Here is a 19,954-nt window from a genome sequence, read left to right as displayed (position 1 = left end):
CCTATGGTAAATAGGTATCTCATAGGTAAGCGTGCTCCACCGTAAACCGCATCATCACTTACCATCAGGTGATATCGTGGTCATACGCCTACCTATCCTCCATAAAAAAACACGATGTTTTTTTTCATGATGTCGATGATATCGATGTTTTCTATGGAAAAGCAAAAAAAAATTCGCGATTTCAGGGTAACAGTTGGTCCTATTGTAAAAGCTCGATTTCGAATCGAGCCCTGCATTTAAGAGTCTCCGACAAGCTCTGCCCAATTTCACCTTCCCATACAAACGGTATCGTTCTCATTCTAAAACTACGTATTGGATAGTAATGAAACTCTGGACATACAATGACATCAGGTATAGGGCTAAAATTAGTTTATATTTCTCCACCAATGATGATATTGGTATTTAACATCAATTAAAATGATGACTGGTAAGTCCAATTCGAGAGCGGCAGCTGCGACCGCATAGCTGGCAGGAGAATGTCATGCCCGGCGACGAAGGTGGAAAATCAGCGCCCTGGTTTATAAAACAAACAATATACAGCAAAAACAAGTTTTGTGTGAAAATATTAATATCGCTGTATTTTTTTAAATATGGTATCTGAAGCTACATAAACTTATTACAGCAGATATACCTTATCCTATTGAAAGTACAAAGTTTCAGAGCAATCTAGCTAGGCTTTTTGAAATGAGAGCGTAACTACGTTTGTCTGGAGAACCGAGCTTGCTGGGGACCCTTAAAGCTTCAAGGTAGGAAATTTACTGTTTAGTTTCACGCCAAGATGAGCACTGATGGCGTAGCGGTAAGAGCGTGCGACTTGCAATCCGGATGTCGCGGGTTCAAACCCCGGCTCGTACCAATGAGTTTTTCGGAACTTATGTACGAAATATCATTTGATATTTACCAGTCGCTTTTCGGTGAAGGAAAACATCGTGAGGAAACCGGACTAATCCCAACAAGGCCTAGTTTATCCTCTGGGTTGGAAGGTCTGATGGCAGTCGCTTTCGTAAAAACTAGTGCCTACGCCAAATCTTGGGATTAGTTGTCAAGCGGACCCCAGGCTCCCATGAGCCATGGCAAATGCCAGGACAACGCGAGGAAGAAGAAGATAGTTTCACGCCAAGATGAGTAAACTGTTTTTAAAAATTCAGGTATCATATTTCAGTTTGGACTTACTTTATATTTGTTCCAAAATGAATAATTACCGAAGTAGCTAGGAAAGCTAATTGCCCTTAATTCAGAGCACAGGGTGTGAGAGATGGAGTTCACTTCAGTTATCACTTGATATGCAAAAATCAACCTTGTATGTTTGTACAATGAGGTTGGAATTAGCTTTTTAAGTTCTGATGCCGAATAAATGTGGAAAAACATTTACATAAAATGAGACGACGCGAAAATATCGTATGAAACTAAATGAGATGCGCTGAAAATGGGACTGTGTTAGTTTATAACGTTTAGCCCAGGACTGTCTCATTTTAACATAGACGGAGGCAATCATACTGTCTTTGTCTAACGCTAGCACTAGTATCCAAAAGAAAAGGATGAGTATAGTTTTCCTGGTTCTTACTGAATGATAAGTTGTGTTTGCCAGACTTTAATATAAATAGCATCTGTTCTACTCGCGACTTCGTCTGCGTACTTAGAAGGGTAATTCCACGAAACTAACGTCAGTTACCAATTCTTTCGTGTGTTCTTAAAGTTCTTCATTAATTAAGCAAATTTAAGTATCCAGATATCTACATGTACGGCTACGCCAGACATGCAGACACTTAAATATGCTTAATGAATGTAAGAACACACGAAAGAATTGGTAACTGACGTTAGTCTCGTGGAATTACCTAGAATAAGTACTTCCATATCACACACACTTCTATAGTTTTTTTTTTATGGACGATAGGCTGGCGTTTCATCACGATCTCACCTGATGGTAAGTAATGATGCGGTCTACGATGGAGCACGCTTACCTATGAGATACCTATTTACTCTAGCCTTGGAGAGGTCCAGATTGCACACATGAGGAAACACAGACTCGGGCAGAGCATTCCACTCCTTGGCAGTTTGCAAAAGGAATGTTGAAGCGAAACGCTTCGTGCGTATTTGTGAATTCCTCATCTTTTTTCACCTCTTCAAGGGATGATTTCCTGGATAGAAACTATCCTTTATCCTTTCCCGGGACGCAAACTATCTCCATATCGAATTTCATCTTAATTGGTTCAGTGGTGTAGGCTGCCTGTCCAATAAACCGGAGCAGAGCGAAGATGTAGGGAATCAACCATAGCATTGGTTAGTTCCCCACATCTTTGGTTTCCGCTCTATTTCGCCTCAGTGGACAGGCAGCATTAGGCCCTCAGCAGCGTAAGCGTATCCTAAAAAAAATATGAGTACGAGACTTGTAGAGTACCAAGCGTCGCGTAAGCGTCGCATAAGCGTTATCATTTTATACGCCTGTATTACGCTACGCCTGTCGTAATGACGACAGAAATCTCATACGCTACGCTACGACGACGCTTCGTGTGCAGACTTGTTTGAACTGTTTGAAGTTGTTCGTGCTCTTAGCGCTTTCGTTGTACGCGAGTATTACGATACGCTTACGCTCCGTGTGCTATGGGCCTTAGGCGTAAAGAGGAAACAGATATATATATACAGATAGAGTTAATATCGAATTTTAATATTAACAGGGATTTTTGTCTTTGCTTTGAAATTTCGAAAAACGCACTAAATTGATTCATGGAAGTCTTTATTATTTTAACTTACTTGTGTAAAATTATGTATTACGCCTTAAAAGGGACCAACATTTTTTTAAATTATTCTTATCGATCTGAGAAAATACTTTCCAATTCTGTTGGTTGCGTTAAGAATCGCGTTTTATTTAGATAATCTTTTTAGATTTCAATAACAACAACGCTCAGAAAGAGGATTTATGTAAAGAGGATTAAATAGGGAACGAATGACTTTGTTCGGAACTTGTCAAAAGTCGGATTGTTTCTCAGAGTCGGTCGATAAGATATCTCTTCGTGAGTACAATTCTTACTTAAGCTTTCTGGCATTTTTAGAAGAACAGCGTATCTAGATAATTTCAGTTTTAAAGCACTCGGTTGTTTTATGGGATAGACGCAGATGTACGGAAAATGACAATGACTGAAGCATAAGTACTGTCTTACCTTAGCAAACGGTGCGCTAGAAAGCTTGTCAAACAGAGTCCAGACTCTCGGCTTGAGCCTCAGCGAGGCCCCGAGCTCCCCGGCGAAGTACCTAAGCTTCTTCGTAACCGAAGAGTCAAGCGATTTTCATGACAATAATATCATCCATCCTACAGCATAAGCCAGATAGCCGTTGAGTAACTTCAAGGCGCGAAAAGGGTCACAAAAAAGGTCCACGCTACAAGCGTCAATATCAAGGACATAGGCTTGGAGCGGAGCGTGTTTTTCAAAGCTATGAATCTAGTACCTATTTAGTATGGATTGGGCATGAACTGACAGAACGGGATAGTCTTATTTTTCTTTAATTTTCAATTATTGTTTGTCCTTGTCATTGTCTCACTTTTCCTATCTGCCTACTTCTAAAAAGTTCTAAGTGGCGTAGACGACCATAAAAACGGTGGGCAACAAATAACCCCACCAAATTATGTAGGTTGTGTTTGGTATGGTGTCAGATATATTTAAACGTGTTTTTAATTTTGTCACATTGCGTATATTCCGTCCCTCAAAGTCGTACGCGGTATAGCAAATTTATACGAACCTACCATCTATGTACAAAATCAAACATGAGTGATGTCGTACCTTAGCGGGCGGTTAGCTAGAAGGCTCGTCAAACAGTGCCCAGACCCTTGGTTCAAACCAAGCGCCTGCCAGGCCCCGAGCTCGCCGGCGAAGTACGAGTACGGCACGCCAGAGTGGAGCGATTTTCATGTGAATAACATCTATATGATTACGATTGATGGCATACGGCATACGATTGATGGGCGTTGAGTATTGAGTAACTTCCACTTTAGGGCTACGCTAAAAGCGTAAATATCATACAGGCTCGAAGCGGAGCGTGTTATACAAAGTCAAATCAGTGCACGATTGGTCAATTTCAACCACCCAAAATATGATAAGTCGATCATTAAATGATTCACTGTGATTCACCGTGGCGTTCACAAGGCAGATAGTGACATTGGAACCATCTTTAAATGGTCTCATGCAATACAGTGTAATTTTTATAACTTAATTTTTTACCTGAAAAGTTTTAGGATATATATAGTTACTTTCAAGTCGACGAAGTCCGTTTGTAGCACTCTTATAATAAGGAGCTCTTGATTATGGACACAGAAGCGTAAGTATTGTCTTACCTTAGCGGGCGGTGAGCTAGAAGGTTCGTCAAACAGAGCCCAGACCCTCGGCTTGAGCCTCTGCCAGGCTCCAAGCTCGCCAGCGAAGTAAGCCTCTTCGTAGCCGAAGAGTCGAGCGATTTCCTCCTCCGAGGGCTTTTCGCTGTCGATGTCCAACTTGTCGAGTATCGCCAGGGTGTTCTGTGAAAGAATAATTAGTTCAGTTATAAGCCAACTATTTAATAAAAATATACATAATTTAGAATTATGCATAGTTTTAATTATTTTATTGTAATGGCCTGACATTTTTTATTGCGATGTAATTATTTTATTTTAAATGTTTATTCAGTTGTTTATCCTTTGCTGAAATTGTTTGTTCCTTTTTTTTAAACTTACTTCCTTATTTATTTACATTACCCGCGAGTAAATCTGTTTTTGTTAATGAATTTTCATATATCATGACCTTGTTACTTTCATTGATGAACATAGTTAAGCTTCATTGTTGAACATAGTTAAGCTTCATAGTTGAACATAGTTAAGCTTCATTGTTGATCATAGTTAAGCTTCATTGTAGAACATAGTTAAGCTTCATTGTTGAACATAGTTAAGCTTCATTGTTAAACATAGTTAAACTTCATTGTTGGACATAGTTAAGCTTCATTGTTGAACATAGTTAAGCTTCATTGTTGAACATAGTTAATCTTCATTGTTGAACATAGTTAAGCTTCTTTGTTGATTATAGTTAAGCTTGTGCTGTGTGTCTTTCTGTTTGTATCTATGCTATAAATATCTTGTCCAGGTGGCGACTTAAGAGCAAATGTACAATTTGTACAATTTAAGCGCTTCAATATTGAAATGCTTATAATAACCTATCAGGAATTCATTTTCGGATCAGGCGTTTATTTTACGAGGTGTATATTGCACAGTGTGAGTGAGTACGCTCGACGCTGACACCGACGCGGCGTAGCGTAGGCGCATAGCTACTGTCAATATACATCAGATTATGTAAAAATATTTTCCATAATGTCAATATCCAAAGAGGAAAATGGGGACTACGTTTATGTGGATAAGCGCCGTCTCCTTCCCTCTTAAAACTTTAATGCTTGTCATCAGGTATGTCTAAACCAAGTCACATAGTGTCACAGCTAAAAAGGCGTTTTTCACTAACGGCCCGATTCGAAGAATGATTAAGACACGTTTAAAAAAGATCGATAATTACACGACATGTCAAAATTAACGGTTATTTCGATTTTGCTGTGATCCCAATAAGATCTATCTACGATATTTCTAACGAGCTGCTTCTGTCAATTGTACGACATAAAAACGATATCTAAATGAGAACTTATCTAAACCAAAACTTATCGTTATCGTATCTCATTCTTGGAATCGGGCCGTAGGTCATAACAGAAACGCTAATGCACGTACTACTATACGTAGATCTAATCTAGATATATAGGCACTAGTCTGCAAGTTATTTCAGGAAACAGCCCCTAGCAGAGCGTGGGTAATTTTGCGAGGGACACTACACCCACTGCTAAAACAGCATAAGTCACGGGTTATATCTATCTATTTACTTCATTATGTATTACAGAGATAGTCGACGGCATTTAGGTAAAACTGTGTTATACTGATAAAGTTGCTTGCGGCTCGACGTTGGCTGAAATGTGTTTTGGTGAAAATTTGGTGTATAATTAATTACAGTGTGTATTTTTTTTTAAATAACATTAAGGAACGTTTTTTGATTCAGTTAATACTTTTTTCCTTTTTCAGCCTCTGAAAGAGGGTCATTGTTGTTCTAAAATGTGTGCAGAAAGTGATACGTTTTTGCACTAGAGCATTTTACTTTCCAAGTGCGATTATTTATATTTTTTTTACGATAAGCGATTGAAATTTGTTTTTAATGGGTTTTTATACAATTTCATTCTGATATTTAGCTCCCCATAGCAATACCACAATGATGAATTGGAAGTACCCTCCAGAAATTTTATAAAAAAATATAATTAGAAATGTTTAAAAAAAATACATATATTTTACTACTTTCCTCGTATTCGAAATGAAAAGTAGAGTGTTTAACTCGAGTGAAAGACAACATTTCATCAATTAACAAACTACTATAAGAACCTCCCCCCACCTCTCCTCTAACTTTACAATCCACTCTAACTGTAAAAAAAAAATTCTTCTGAATAAAGCTAAAAAATTGATCATCGCGAAAATTATTTTGAATATGATCGGTTGAGCGATTTATGAGGGTTTTTTTCAAAAATACTTTTGCTACTAGGACTTCCTTGCATGAAAATACAGATCAATCCATTATGCGTGATCTGACATGCACTTGGGTCATTTTTACATTTCATTGGGTAAGTAGGTATATATAAAAAAGTTAGTCTGGCAAACTAAATTTGTCCATAAATAAAAACATAAAACTATAGTCATCGTTTTATCTAAGATACTAGTAGGGTAAACCGTCTATTACTGGCCACTCTCCAATTACTGGCCACCTTATATCAAAATGGCTTAAATAAGAATTCTATTTATTTATTTACACAATTCAAGTACACTAAATAACTATCGTTCTGATGATTAACTTAGATTGTGTGATTATTAAACAGAATCCCTTTTAGTTTTTGTTTGAATATTGTACAAATATGAGCCAAATGGCTTGAAATAAATAAATTTTAATTTTAATTAAATTAAATTTAGTATAAGGTGGCCAGTAATTTGAGGGTGGCCAGTAATAGACGGTTTACCCTACGTCTTACGTTAAGACAAAAACATAATTCTGTCTATGTTTCAAATGAGAGAGTCCCTGGCTAAACTATATTGAATAACCAGATTAGCTGGCGTCTAGTCCGTACCAAAGAGAAATGATTGTAATAGAGAGGTAAAGTCTAAGAAAAAAACGTGCCCCTTAGTTTGACATCTATCATCAGATGTCACTGTACTGCGCCATTTGCGGTCACTCAATTGTTAAATGTCAACTTTATGAGTTACCGCAAAATGTATGGAGCTGTAAAGCGCCATCTCGTTTGCCTGTCAAATTCGACGCTCGAAATCGTCTTAGATTTTACCGAAGATAATATCTTTTGCCAAAAAAAAAAAACCAGATCATAGGCCAAATGTATGGCATCGTTTCAAGCGACGGCGCCATAACATTTAGCCTATGCTCTACTAGATGCCGCCACTTTTTAATATTTAACAAATTAAACACTTATCAGTGAAAGAATTGGGATCAAAGTCAAATGGCGTTCTAAAAGTTTTGATCATAAATAAATAAATATTATAGGGATATTTTTATACAAATTGACTAAGTCCCACAGTAAGCTCAAGAAGGCTTGTGTTGTGGGTACACACAGACAACGATAGAATAAATATAATATATAAATACTTAGATACATAGAAAACATCCATGACTCAGGAATAAATATTTGTGCTTATCACACAAATAAATGCCCTTACTGGCATTCCATCCCAGGACCATCGGCTTCATAGGCAGGGTCACTACCCACTAGGCCATATTACAACCTTGTAACTTAACCCTTGTAAAATTGTAATTGTAAGTTTTGTGGGATAGGCCACAGACCTGTCGTAAAAAATCGAAAAAAATCATGTATCGAAAGATGCCAGTTAATTTACTGTGGCTACAAAATTTAATTTGACAACCACCTCCATTTCAGTCTCTGATTTTACGCATCTTACTCAATCAATGTATCTTTCGGCCCGATTCGAATAATGATTTAGACACGTTTAAGATCTTGGAAAGATCGATAATTAACGACATGTCAAAATTGACGTTTATTTCGATTCCGCTGTGATCCCAATAAGATCTATCTACGATATTTCTAACATCAAAGTGTCATTGGTTGCCCGAATCAAGCTGCTTCTGTCAATTATACGCCATACAAACGATATCTAAATGAGAACTTATCTAAACCAGAACTTATCGTTATCGTATTTCATTCTTCGAATCGGGCCGTTTGTCCGTACTAACTGCGTACAACAAAGCCTGTACTGAAGCCTGCAGATAAATTGAAACACTGTATTAACGACGGCTGTAAACCCAACCAGAACGGTTTGGCGTGCTTCCACAGTTCTTTATGGCCGAGGGTTTGGCGTTTGTTTTATTGTCACGATGTTTCGTCGAAGAGTTCCGTTCAGTTTTTAGATATTTATGATACGGATTTGTTTTCAAGTGCGTACGCTACGAGCGGTAGTCGAGAAACAGCGACTGCGTTCTACCGCTGAGAGCGTCGCTGGTACGCTCTCAGGTGACTGATATAACCAATTTTTGCAGCAAATATTGTCTACGAACAGCTGTCAAGATTTGCTTATTATTTTTGGGGAGGGAGGGTGGGAACATTAATTGCATGTAAAAATACGCAAGTAAGTATAACGGGTTAGCACTGATTGACTAGCACGTCATTTTATCGCGGATTAGCACAGTAATATTTCTTGCTTTAATATGTACATATGTAAATTGCATGATAAATCAATATTACTACGACTTGGAGCTGAGCTGATGATGGAAACAGGAGGTGGCCATGGGAACTCTGTGATAAAACAACTCAAAATTATTGTGTTTACGTTGTTAGACTTCCCTTGATGAGTATTAGTAGCCTGTGGAAAGAAAAGTACAGTCAGCGATAAAAGCTTGTACCAAAAACTTAATATGATAATGATTATCTAATAATTGTATCATCATCATATCAGCCGTTTATTTCACTGCTGAGCATAGGCCTCTCTTCCAGTACGCCACTTATCCTGGTCCTGAGCCAATCTCATCCAGAAGTCACCCGCAATCTTCCGAATGTCGTCCACCCAACGAGCCAACGGACGCCAGGCACTCCTTTCGTCTAAAAGCGGCCACCATTCCGTTAGCATTTTGGCCCACCTGCCATCACCCTGTCTGGCAAAATGTCCCGCCCAGCTCAATTTTAATTTAGTAATGACGTGTCCGACGTATCTAATAATTTATCTTCTTACTTGTATACACTTGTTTATAAGACCATTTATTGTACCTATGTTTTACGAATAAATGATTATGATTATTATGATTATGATTACATACTCGTACACATTCTTTGCTCAAAAATTACACAGATTCCTAGTTATCTATTTTGCCTGAATCCTTACAGCCTGCGTCAATCATATCAATAAAAAATCGACCTGATTCTTACCACTATAAGGTTTAGAATTGGAAAGAGAATAAAAGTTACATATGAGATTGAAAAAAATACAACTCTTTGGTTCGATATTTCTCTTGATCATTGGGATAAGGCCACGGAAAAGTAATATAAGGTAAATCTTACCAGATGCTGTGGGAAGAATAGAAATGTTTGTGGTAAAGAAAATGAATTCTGATAATTTTATGTATCGGATTTGGATTGAGATAGGCTACAGTCACGTCTGAAAACATCGACACGATCGAAGTGCCAAAAATATGTATGCACGACCTTACGACCCATAAATTAGGGTAGTGTTTACATATTTTTGGCACTTTGTCCGTCTCAGACGTGACCGTACAGTCACGGTCTTTAATTATTGAGCTACTTATGAATACCGTAATACGTAAGTTTGCTAAAATTTTCTACAACATAAGTAATTGTGCAATTAAACATTAACCCCCTTATCCATAAATGTGTGCTGAAGTTGACAAGCCGCTAATAATCGTTTGTCCCTTTCCGACGTATTGGTATGATGGAAAGGGACAAACGATTGTTACCGGCTTGTCAACTTTAGCAAACGTTTAAGAATAAGGGGGTAAAACTCCTGGCATATTTTTAACGGGATGCACTAAGATGGATTTTAAATAAATAACACAAAGATTTCAAAAGTAAGGATAGGCCCGTTCATATAATTCCGACCGAATATTCTCGTTTGGTGTGCCTCGGTAGAATGCCACAACGCGATTGGTCGCAACTAGTTGCGTTGGACTGCACGCTTGGCTCGCATTCGGCAACTGACACCGCTGTGCTGGCACCATTCTTGGTGCCCGTAAGGCCCGTCGTTACGAAGTAATAAACATATGTAATATAACTCAATGCCCCACCTCTGAGTGCATAATTTCTAAAAGTGGCTACAAATTGAAAATATACAAAAATACTATTTTTATTTCACTAAGATTTTTTTGAGGACTTTTCGTAACTTATATTACCGTATGGCTAACTGCTCGAAAAGAACGCTGTATTTTTAACCCGAATGCGCTTCATATTCAGTTAACAATCAGCATCAAAAGTAATAGATTAGATTAAGCGTCAAAAGTACTTAACATTCTCCATTACCTTAACAAAAATGAAACAATTAGACTATGACAGCAGGGATCGGAACCGGTTTTTTGCAAAAACATCGAAATAACCATATATTTCGGTTTATTTTATACTCTAAATGTAGGACTCAGTTGTGTTTTCAGATAACGACTTCGTATTATAAGATTGCCTAATTAGAAATGAAGTAATTAACAAAGAACGAAAAAATACCGTTTTCGTTCCCATACAAAAAATACCGGTTTCCGATCCCTGTACCGATTCCGACAGTACTTTAGAACGTGAACTATGGACATAATTAAGTTTTCTTTGTTGTTGTTCACTTTTTTTTGTAATACGGTGGTAAACAAGCATACGGCCCACCTGATGGTAAGCAGTCTCCGTAGCCTATGAACGCCTGCAACTTCAGAGGAGTTACATGCGCGTTGCCGACCCTAACACTCCGCACCCTCGTTGAGCTCTGGCAACCTTACTCACCGGCAGGAACACAACACCTATGAGTAGGGTGTGTTATTTGGCTGCGGTTTTCTGTAATGTGGAGGTACTTCCCCAGTTGGGCTCTGCTCTAGATCTGGAATGACATACGCTGTGCTGTGCCCTACTACACAAAGCGAGATAACATTCACAATGCCCATACCTCTCTTTTGGATGTAGTTTAAGGACATACCCGGGTCCACTCTTTGCAGATTGTCATGGTCAACTGCTGACATCAGGCGCAAATGTTGATTGCCGTACGATTTCTCGCCAATTTTTGCAGTCAGAGGTCAATCTGGCAAATGCGTTCAGGAGTTCCTTTATGGCAGATTTGATTTGGTCATTCCCTCGCATAGGTGGCCTTTTACGCGGTCTTTTTCCGTTTGCTCTGCACCACTAGATGCTCTATGTAGTCATTGTTCCGCCTCGAGACGTGATTGAAAAAACTGATCGTTCGAAAGACGTTGCTTGATACGAGTTTCTTTAACGATGGAGACATTAGTCCGAAAGTCGGTCTAGGTCCAATGTTAACTATCTATATTTGGTAAATAATTCCAGGATAATACTTGTGGAGCATTGTTTGCTGAATGTTCACTAACTATCTCATCCAGCCGAGCGACGCCGAAGGCTAAAATAAAACACATTTATGTCAAATATTGTGTACAATCCAACGCACCAGTACATCATTTGTTCGCCTTATTACAATATACAGGTTGATTCATGAGTCGTGAACAGAACTGACCTTAGTAATGTTTAAGGAAAGTTCATCATAGTGCAAAACGTATTTTATTCTGCAAACATGGTCACCCTACATCGTGAAATTAATAAAGATAAAAGCTCTTTAACCACATGAAAAAACATTGATTATAAAGAAAATAAATTGTTGAATTTGAGTGAAAGCTCAGGTTCCCGCTTGGGTTCAGCCATCTGTCGCGTAAACGGAGGACGCTGGTTTGATTCCAGCCCTGGGCTTGGTAATTTTTTCCTTTGTATATGACATTTATTTCGTTTATAGTTGATATTTTCTTCTCTTCTTTGTCGTTACTCTTCGCAGAGTGTCGTGGTCAGCTGCTAACACCCGGCGCAGATTTCTCGCCATTTTTTCGCGATATAGTTGAGTTACGATTATTTAAAAAGTGACCCGGCTGATAACATTCAATTTGACACTTGTCACGATTTAAGTAAGTAAATAGTATCGTTATTCAACGAAAGTATTCTAATTATAGGGTAACCATTCATCGTAAATAATTTAAAACTATTTGTTTTGAATTATTATTTATTTTTTGTCATGACCCTCGTTCCGGGTCATTCCTGATGCAGAGGCTGTCTATCGCGATTCAGCGTGGCAACGCGGCGAGCGTGATGGGCACCTTTGCGTCTGGGAGGGCTCGGGACGGGTTGTTTGATTAGTTTTTGTATTTGAGTCTTTCTTTTTATTTACTTTTACTTCTATTTAGTTTATAGTCCATTTTAATGTAATAGTTTTTGTATTAATATAATAAAATCATAAACTTAAACAAAAAAAAAATTTTTTAACATTTAAAAAACTCAACGTTAACCATACTAATACGAAACAGTAGCTTATCATTTATTGAATGCGTGGGGTTAGTCTTGCTCACGTCTCCCGAATCATCCTGTATGATGTAAACTGTAATGACCCACTAACAAAAAATCGTATAATAAAGTCATTGGAATACTCATTCAATTCTTTACCGTATTTTTATGCATTATAGTCCAATTTCGAACTGTTTTTTCAGTGACAATAACGTCTGTTCGCCATACACATACAAAAGTACTGTTTGCCGTTTACTCTCAGATATATTATGTTTTGTTTATGACTGCCTTGTTGAGTAAATGTTTTATTACTGGCATTTATGGTTTTCGTACTTCAGGCTTACAGGAAACGAGAGAATTAAATAAATAAATACATCAAAACGTACGGCAGAAAACGGTTTCCACTAACTAAATTTGAACAAATCACTTTGATTTTAATGTCGATCACTTCAGTATAAATATATTCTAGGTTTGTAGGTTTCGCTTTTTTTTTATTCAAAAAAAGGACCTCAATTGGGTACTTGACACATGTTGGATATTATAACAAAATTTAATTAAATGGATAGAAAATGAGCCATCCATTATAAAAAAGTGGAATTTAAAAAAACATATTGAGATTATAAAAAAATACAAGGCAACGAAGTCTCAAAATATATTTTTTTTGTCTTTCAAAAATAGAAAGGAAAATGGTGCCATTCGATTCTTTACATTTTATTTAAAAAAACGCAATATTTCAGGGTCAAAATGGCAATTTCCTTGATCTTTCATACATTTAGGACAGACTTATATGATGTGACGTCACATCACCTTATCATTTTGTTAGAGGCGTTTCAACCGTCGACTGCGAGCGTCAGACTTTAACTCTCATTTCTGACCTTTGTGTTGCTTAAATTCCATGAGTCCTATTCCTATTTGATGCTCAGGAAAATCAAGATCGTTTGACATTATTTACAAAAAACAGTCAAGTAGCCAATTCAATGTAGGTGGCGTGCTAACGTGCCCATAATGCGCTCGAGTATTTAGTAGGAAAATAGGGTACGTTAGCAATCTAAGGGCACACCAGAGAGTGGATCAGCTACACTCCAATAACGCGAATTAAAAATTGTCTACTCCAGAGCACACAGTGGCTATTGCCTAAGTCGGTCAGGAGAGCATCTCATACGTCATACGTCCTTTTTAATGCGGTGATTATTTTTTTGAAGGGGATTGACAGATACAGCGGCGTAGTCCACGCAGCACACAGTGACGTGTCTGCAGTTGCTATTCAAATTGTACAACTTGTATAGCAAGGTTAGTGTACAAATATCCCGCTAGATGGCGCTGTTCCCTTAGCTCTAATTCGTAGATCGCGGTGTTAAGATTTTTATTGTATTCTGTCATGTTTTGTTTACTTAAATTGAAATTGAAATCATTTATTGCATATCACATAGCAGGTACAGGTGTTCTTAAATATAAGGCTGTTCATGTGACGCCCTGTTAGGGCACAGCAACATAGTTCCACATAGGGCTACATACTAATCTATTCTAAAATTGTACATATTATTTACATATATTCCTATTAATTCATTAATTATTTTACATATTAAAAAATCTATCTGACATACACATACTAATTAAAGATTTACAATCACATACACAAAAGAGATATTATGTATCTTCAAACCTCTTCTTCTTACCTCAATGAACCACCTATCTCGATTGAACAGTTATGTTTGATTTGTTCGCATATGTCACCTTTCGTGTGGTTTCAGTTTAGTATTTTCTTCTACTCGTCGACTGTAATGGTGGAATTAAGATTTCGTATACCAAACTATAATTACTTACTTTTCATATATGTATGGGCTCCCAACTCAACTAAAATATTCTTTTCAATACGCTGTAGTTCACTTAAAAAATGACCAATCATGAGCCGCCACACTCACATAGAAAATACTAAACGGTGGACTTCGCGCGTTTATGTCTTTTGTACTACATTTTTGTCTACTGAGATACCAATTGTCATTAATTATTGAGGTTTTATAGTAAAAAAAGTATTATTTTAGATGACTCTTAGAAAGAGTATTGTATATAATGATGATATAATCAAGCTTTCAATCTCGTAACTTACTTTGACAATTCAGCAGGCTCCGTTGCCTAAACACGGTACTCGACTAAAAGCACTCTATTATATAACGGTTGTATAAAATACTACGAGAACAAACTGTAACTACAATGAGACATACTATAATGGGACCACGCAATTGCATCTTCTGCTATAGCGCTTGCCTTATCTTGCAGCAAAGTAACTTAGTGGTCTAGTGCAGTAATAAATTGCAAAAATATATTGCCCATTTACGCACCACATTCTAGAATTTACTTCCTGTAGTACTGTTGTTTTGCAGCTAGATCTTTACCTTCGTACATTCTTCGTACAAATTGGGAAAAGTATTGTATTGCACTTCGGGCGATATCCGCAACCCGTCGACTGGTGCATATTTTGCGTGACAAAGGGAAAAGTATTTTACACAATTAATTACGGTGGGTAAAATTGAAATAAGTATACAGTTCTTTGTTCACAAGGGACCTAAGTTATTGTTTACCTTTTCAAGCGAGAGATTCCAAAATTGAACGAAGCAAAGTCTTCGTTCAATTTTGGAATCTCTCGCTCAGACTGGTCGACAATGTTACAAAAAAAAATTAACAACAAAAAAAAAATCCGCCCATTTAGTAATTTAATGAGTTCTTTGCACCTTAGTAAGTTACGTACTAAACATTAACCCCCTTATTCATAAACGTGTACTAAAGTTACGATGCCACTGATCATCATTTGTCCCTTTCCGACGTATTGGTATGATGGAAAGGGACAAACAATGATCAGCGGCATCGTAACTATAGTACACGTTTATGAATAAGCGGGTAGTTATTCAACTTAAACGCATTTCTATACGCCTATAGCGTTATTTTACAGAACTTCTTTGGTAATTTATTTCAATTTGAACTTCATTTTAAATTCCATCCAACTTACAGAGATTAAGCACTCTAAGCAGCTAAATCAATTTCAATTAAATTGCGGAGGAATACAAATTGCTGAGTGCGCAGAGAACCGTCCAAAAAATTTGCATTATCATCGAATTTTTTGGGTATTGCCAGTCATTTAAAAGAAGTCGGGGAATTTTATAATACAAAGGTTTAATCAATTCTATATTTTTTGATAAAAGGCCGATTTTAGGATAGGTTTAATTTAGATTCGTGCTACTTACCAATCGGAAACCAGTTAAATTTCAAACCCATCATCATCTTTCGGGAGACAAAAGCTGGACCCTGGTGAAACCATTACAAACCTAATTATAAGTTTCTCTGTGTCTAGTATAATATCGACACTCTATACTGTGTTAGGTTTTTAAGTGAATAATGATTTATTATTTATTATTTATTTATTTATCTACTTGGCGAAAAAGCTTTTACTATAAAAAGAAGAAACGGCCCGATTCGAAGAATGATTAAGACCCATTTAAGATCTTGGAAAGATCTTTAAGAGATCGATAACTAAACGACATATCAAAATTGCCGTATATTTCGATTCCGCTGTGATCCCAGTAAGATCTATCTACGATATTTCTAACGTCAAAGTGACATTGGTTGCCCGAATCGAGCTTCTGTCAATTATACGACATAAAAACGATATCTAAATGAGAACTTATCTAAACCAGAACTTATCGTTATCGTATCTCATTCTTCGGATCGGGCCTAAAGTCAATGCAGATATACTAAGCTAATCGTTTTTAGGGCTCCATAGTCAACTAGGAACCCTTATAGATAGTTTCGCCATGTCCGTATGTCTGTCCGCGGCTTTGCTCCATGATCGTTAGTGCTAGAAAGCTGCAATTTGGCATGGACACATTAATAATTTATGGCGACAGAATGGTAAAATAAAAACTAGAAAAAAAATTTTTTTGTGTACCGTACAAAATGTTTTTTCTTAATTATACGGTTTATCCTAATGGTGTGGGATATCGTTGGATAGGTCTTTTATGAAACGAATAAGTGTCCCCAACAACCATTGTTTGATAAAATGAATATTTTTGGAATTAATCGCTCTGAAAGAGAAAAATATATGTGCCCCCCTGTAACTTATGAACTAAAGGTCAGATTTTTTTAAATATATCTAAAAATAAAAGCTGAACAAGTATTTTCAATAAAAACTATAGCGAACATAATCACATTCAATCACACATTTTGAATAATTGCATAAAGTATTTTCTTCTTAGTAAACAGACGTACTATATACTATATATATTATACAAAGCGCTACGAAGGTACTCCCTTATGTTTATAATGTACATGATCCTTACTAATATCCCCCGTGTAGCTTATTCTGACAGAATGGTAACTACGGAACCCTACACTGAACATGACCCGACATACTCTTGACCCATTTTTAGGGTTCCATACCCAAATGGTAAAACGGGTCCCTATTACTAAAACTCTGTCCGTCCGTCTGTCCATCTGTCCGTCTGTCACCAGGCTGTATCTCATGAACCATGATAGACAGTTGAAAAAATCCCAGATGATGTATTTCTGTTGCCGTTATAACAACAAATAATAAAAATATAGATAATGGTACGGAACCCTTCGTGAGCGAGTCCGGCTCGCACTTGGACGATTTTGTTACCGTGCTTATATTCACTTTATTTATGTCACTTACCCTACCACATTTACTCCATTTCCAAAGGAAAAAGCCATCACTCATACAATTAATTTTTCCCACACACCCAATACTTCATTAATTCCCAGCCGTCACTTGCAGCTATAATCAAATAAGCCCGATTTATTCCCTTCCCGGGAATTCCCGCCGGGATAATAAGCGGCGTGTCCGAATCTCTCGGTCCCGGGTAATCCCGGATAATGGAATGGTGATCCTTTGTTTATGTTGCGGTAACTTGCGTGAGAGAGAGGGCAGACCTTTCAATGTGTTTCCTTCTTTTTTATGTACGCTGTGTATTTCAATTCTTTTACTCACGGCCCGATTGGATGTCATTCCAGATCTAGAGTAGAGCCCAACTGGGGAAGTACCTCCACCTTATAGAAAACCGCAGCCAAATAACACAAGACCCTACTCATAGTGTTGCATTTCTGCCGGTGAGTAAGGTTGCCAGAGTTCAACGAGGGGTGGGAGGGGGTTAGGGTCGGCAACGCGCATGTAACTCCTCTTGAGTTGCAGGCGTACGTAGGCTACGGAGACTGCTTACCATCAGGCGGGCCGTATGCTTGTTTGCCACTGTCGTAGTATAAAAAAGCTACCTGGTATGATTCTAATATCATTCTATTATCAGATTGATGTCAGTGCACGCTCGAATAGGCCTGACAAACGCAAATGTTTCTTAAAATTATTAGCAATATGTTGTAGTAAAAGAATTTTTGTCCAGGATGGCTTTCTACTCCTGTAATGAATTTCTTACTGGAAACTTTGACTGACTAATACATAAACTATTATTATTTTATTTGGAAATTGTAAAAAAAATTATTTTTTATTCTTATTATTTTATAGTGACATTGCTGGAAGTTTTAATTAATTGTTAGTTAAAATTGTTGTTAAGTGTTAATTGTATTTGTGGACATTTAATTCTGTTTGTAATTTAGTGCATGTTGCATGCTAATTGATATTATCAATGAAACCTAATTTCGTATTCCCTTGGGTACGACATAGTGAAACAAGCAAATGTATAACCATCATATGCAATATTATGTTGTATACACCTATGTTCGACGAATAACGTATTTGTATTTGTATAAAAATGTTAACGGGTTTTTAGGCCCTGTAGAAATAGATATAATAAAGAAACCGGTTAAAAAGGTAACTAAGTGAATTTTCTGTTCTCTCTGACATCACGTTGTGTCACAGTGGTTACTATGAACGAAAACAAACTGTTTACAAGAAACTATAACACGACGAAATCTCGACCCTCAACCTTATACGCAAGGTCAAAAATCGAATGCGACCCGCGTATAAAAATAAGGGTGTAGCGACTGAAAGTTGGTAGTCTTGTGACTGAGATATTTTGATGAATTTGAGAATTTCAAGGTAAATTTAAAAGGAAATTGGTCTGATAAATATCTAAAGCTAAGTTCTATCAAAGAACAATCATTTAAGTTCAAGTCTGTCTAAGCTGCATCGACTTCGACGAAACACAGAGACATCACGTGATCGCCGAGCGCTAAAACCGGCCAAAAAATGCGCCGAAAACAGATGTTTAGTATACAAATTCGGCATCAATAAACGCAAAAATTAAAACGTTCAGACATAGTTTTTTTTCCCATTCTGTTCCCAAAATTTTGTTACGATTGTTTGGTGGAGGAAATAGTATAGTCAAGTTAAGAAAAAGTATGGAAGTAAGTCGTGTAGTCGTGCTTTTTTTGGATTTGTTAGATGGCGCAACTAGATTGTTTCCCCCGAGTTGCACCGTTTCTATTATGTACGGAAGACCGTTAAATTTTAGGTATAAACTATAAAGTGCCGTAATTTTGGAGTAAATTAAAAGCTATTAGGTTCAAGCTAAGTAGTGTATAGAGAACACCTTGGTGCATAGTATATCTTAATTAAAAAGATGTGCAATGTATGATACCCTAAAAAAAATTTTTTTTTCGATTGCGGCTCGAGGATAAGTCAGTCGGTTGGTGCAATCTCAAGTTAAGCTTTTTAAAGCATTATAAACATTCAGTTAACTTTGCACGCCTGGGCAAATTATGGAACATGTATTTTTAATTATTTTGTACATTGTGCTTCGGGGGAAATTAAGAGAGACGTGAAAATTTTAAAAACGGTACTTATCTAAAGACACTACATTTGCACTAAATAAAAAATAGATTTTTTTTACCGGAAGTTTGTCAAAAAGTAAATAGAATTAATCGCAACGAACTGCAAGCGAAGGTGGTTGGCAGCACGCGGCGCGGGGCGCGCGGGGCGGGGAGATAGCGCAGCGCGCAGCTAGGGTTTGCAATATCCGACAATTTTTCGGATCCGGATACATAGAAATAGGATATCAAGAACGACTGTCAAACTTCAAAAGTGCGACCAAAAATGAAATGCAAGTTTGTGCGTAAATTGTCTATGTGAGATCAAAAATAGTGATGTCATGTTACAACGTATTAATAATCTTTCGGTGTTTGACTGCTTTATCGACTACTTATTCAAATGTGTTTGATTGTATAAAAAATGTTATACGAGTAGGTATGAAGTCGCTTCCCTTATGGTCATATAGGGCCCAAAAGGTGCCTTTGATGAAACCAGCATCATATTTTAGTATGTTGTTAAGCATGTTATTCTGACTAAAAAACCATCGGGAGACAGTTTCTAACGTGGTTAAGTCACCAGTTATGACGT

General features: G+C 37.2%; 1 protein-coding gene across 3 annotated transcripts in view; it reads right to left on the bottom strand.

Moving 5' to 3' along the window:
- LOC133526205 (potassium voltage-gated channel protein Shaw-like) overlaps nt 1-19,954 on the bottom strand; it is a 400,770-nt gene that overhangs the window by 267,928 nt on the left and 112,888 nt on the right. For all 3 annotated transcript variants that reach the window (XM_061862725.1, XM_061862724.1, XM_061862726.1), the window contains one exon: nt 4,328-4,507. In XM_061862725.1, the coding sequence (XP_061718709.1) occupies nt 4,328-4,507 (180 nt within the window). The remainder of the gene's footprint in view (nt 1-4,327; nt 4,508-19,954) is intronic.

This window comes from Cydia pomonella, chromosome 16 (genome assembly GCF_033807575.1).
Source record: "Cydia pomonella isolate Wapato2018A chromosome 16, ilCydPomo1, whole genome shotgun sequence".
NCBI lineage: Eukaryota > Metazoa > Arthropoda > Insecta > Lepidoptera > Tortricidae > Cydia > Cydia pomonella.
The sequence above is the reverse complement of the archived record's forward strand: the minus strand, read 5'-3'. Positions and strand labels throughout refer to the sequence as shown.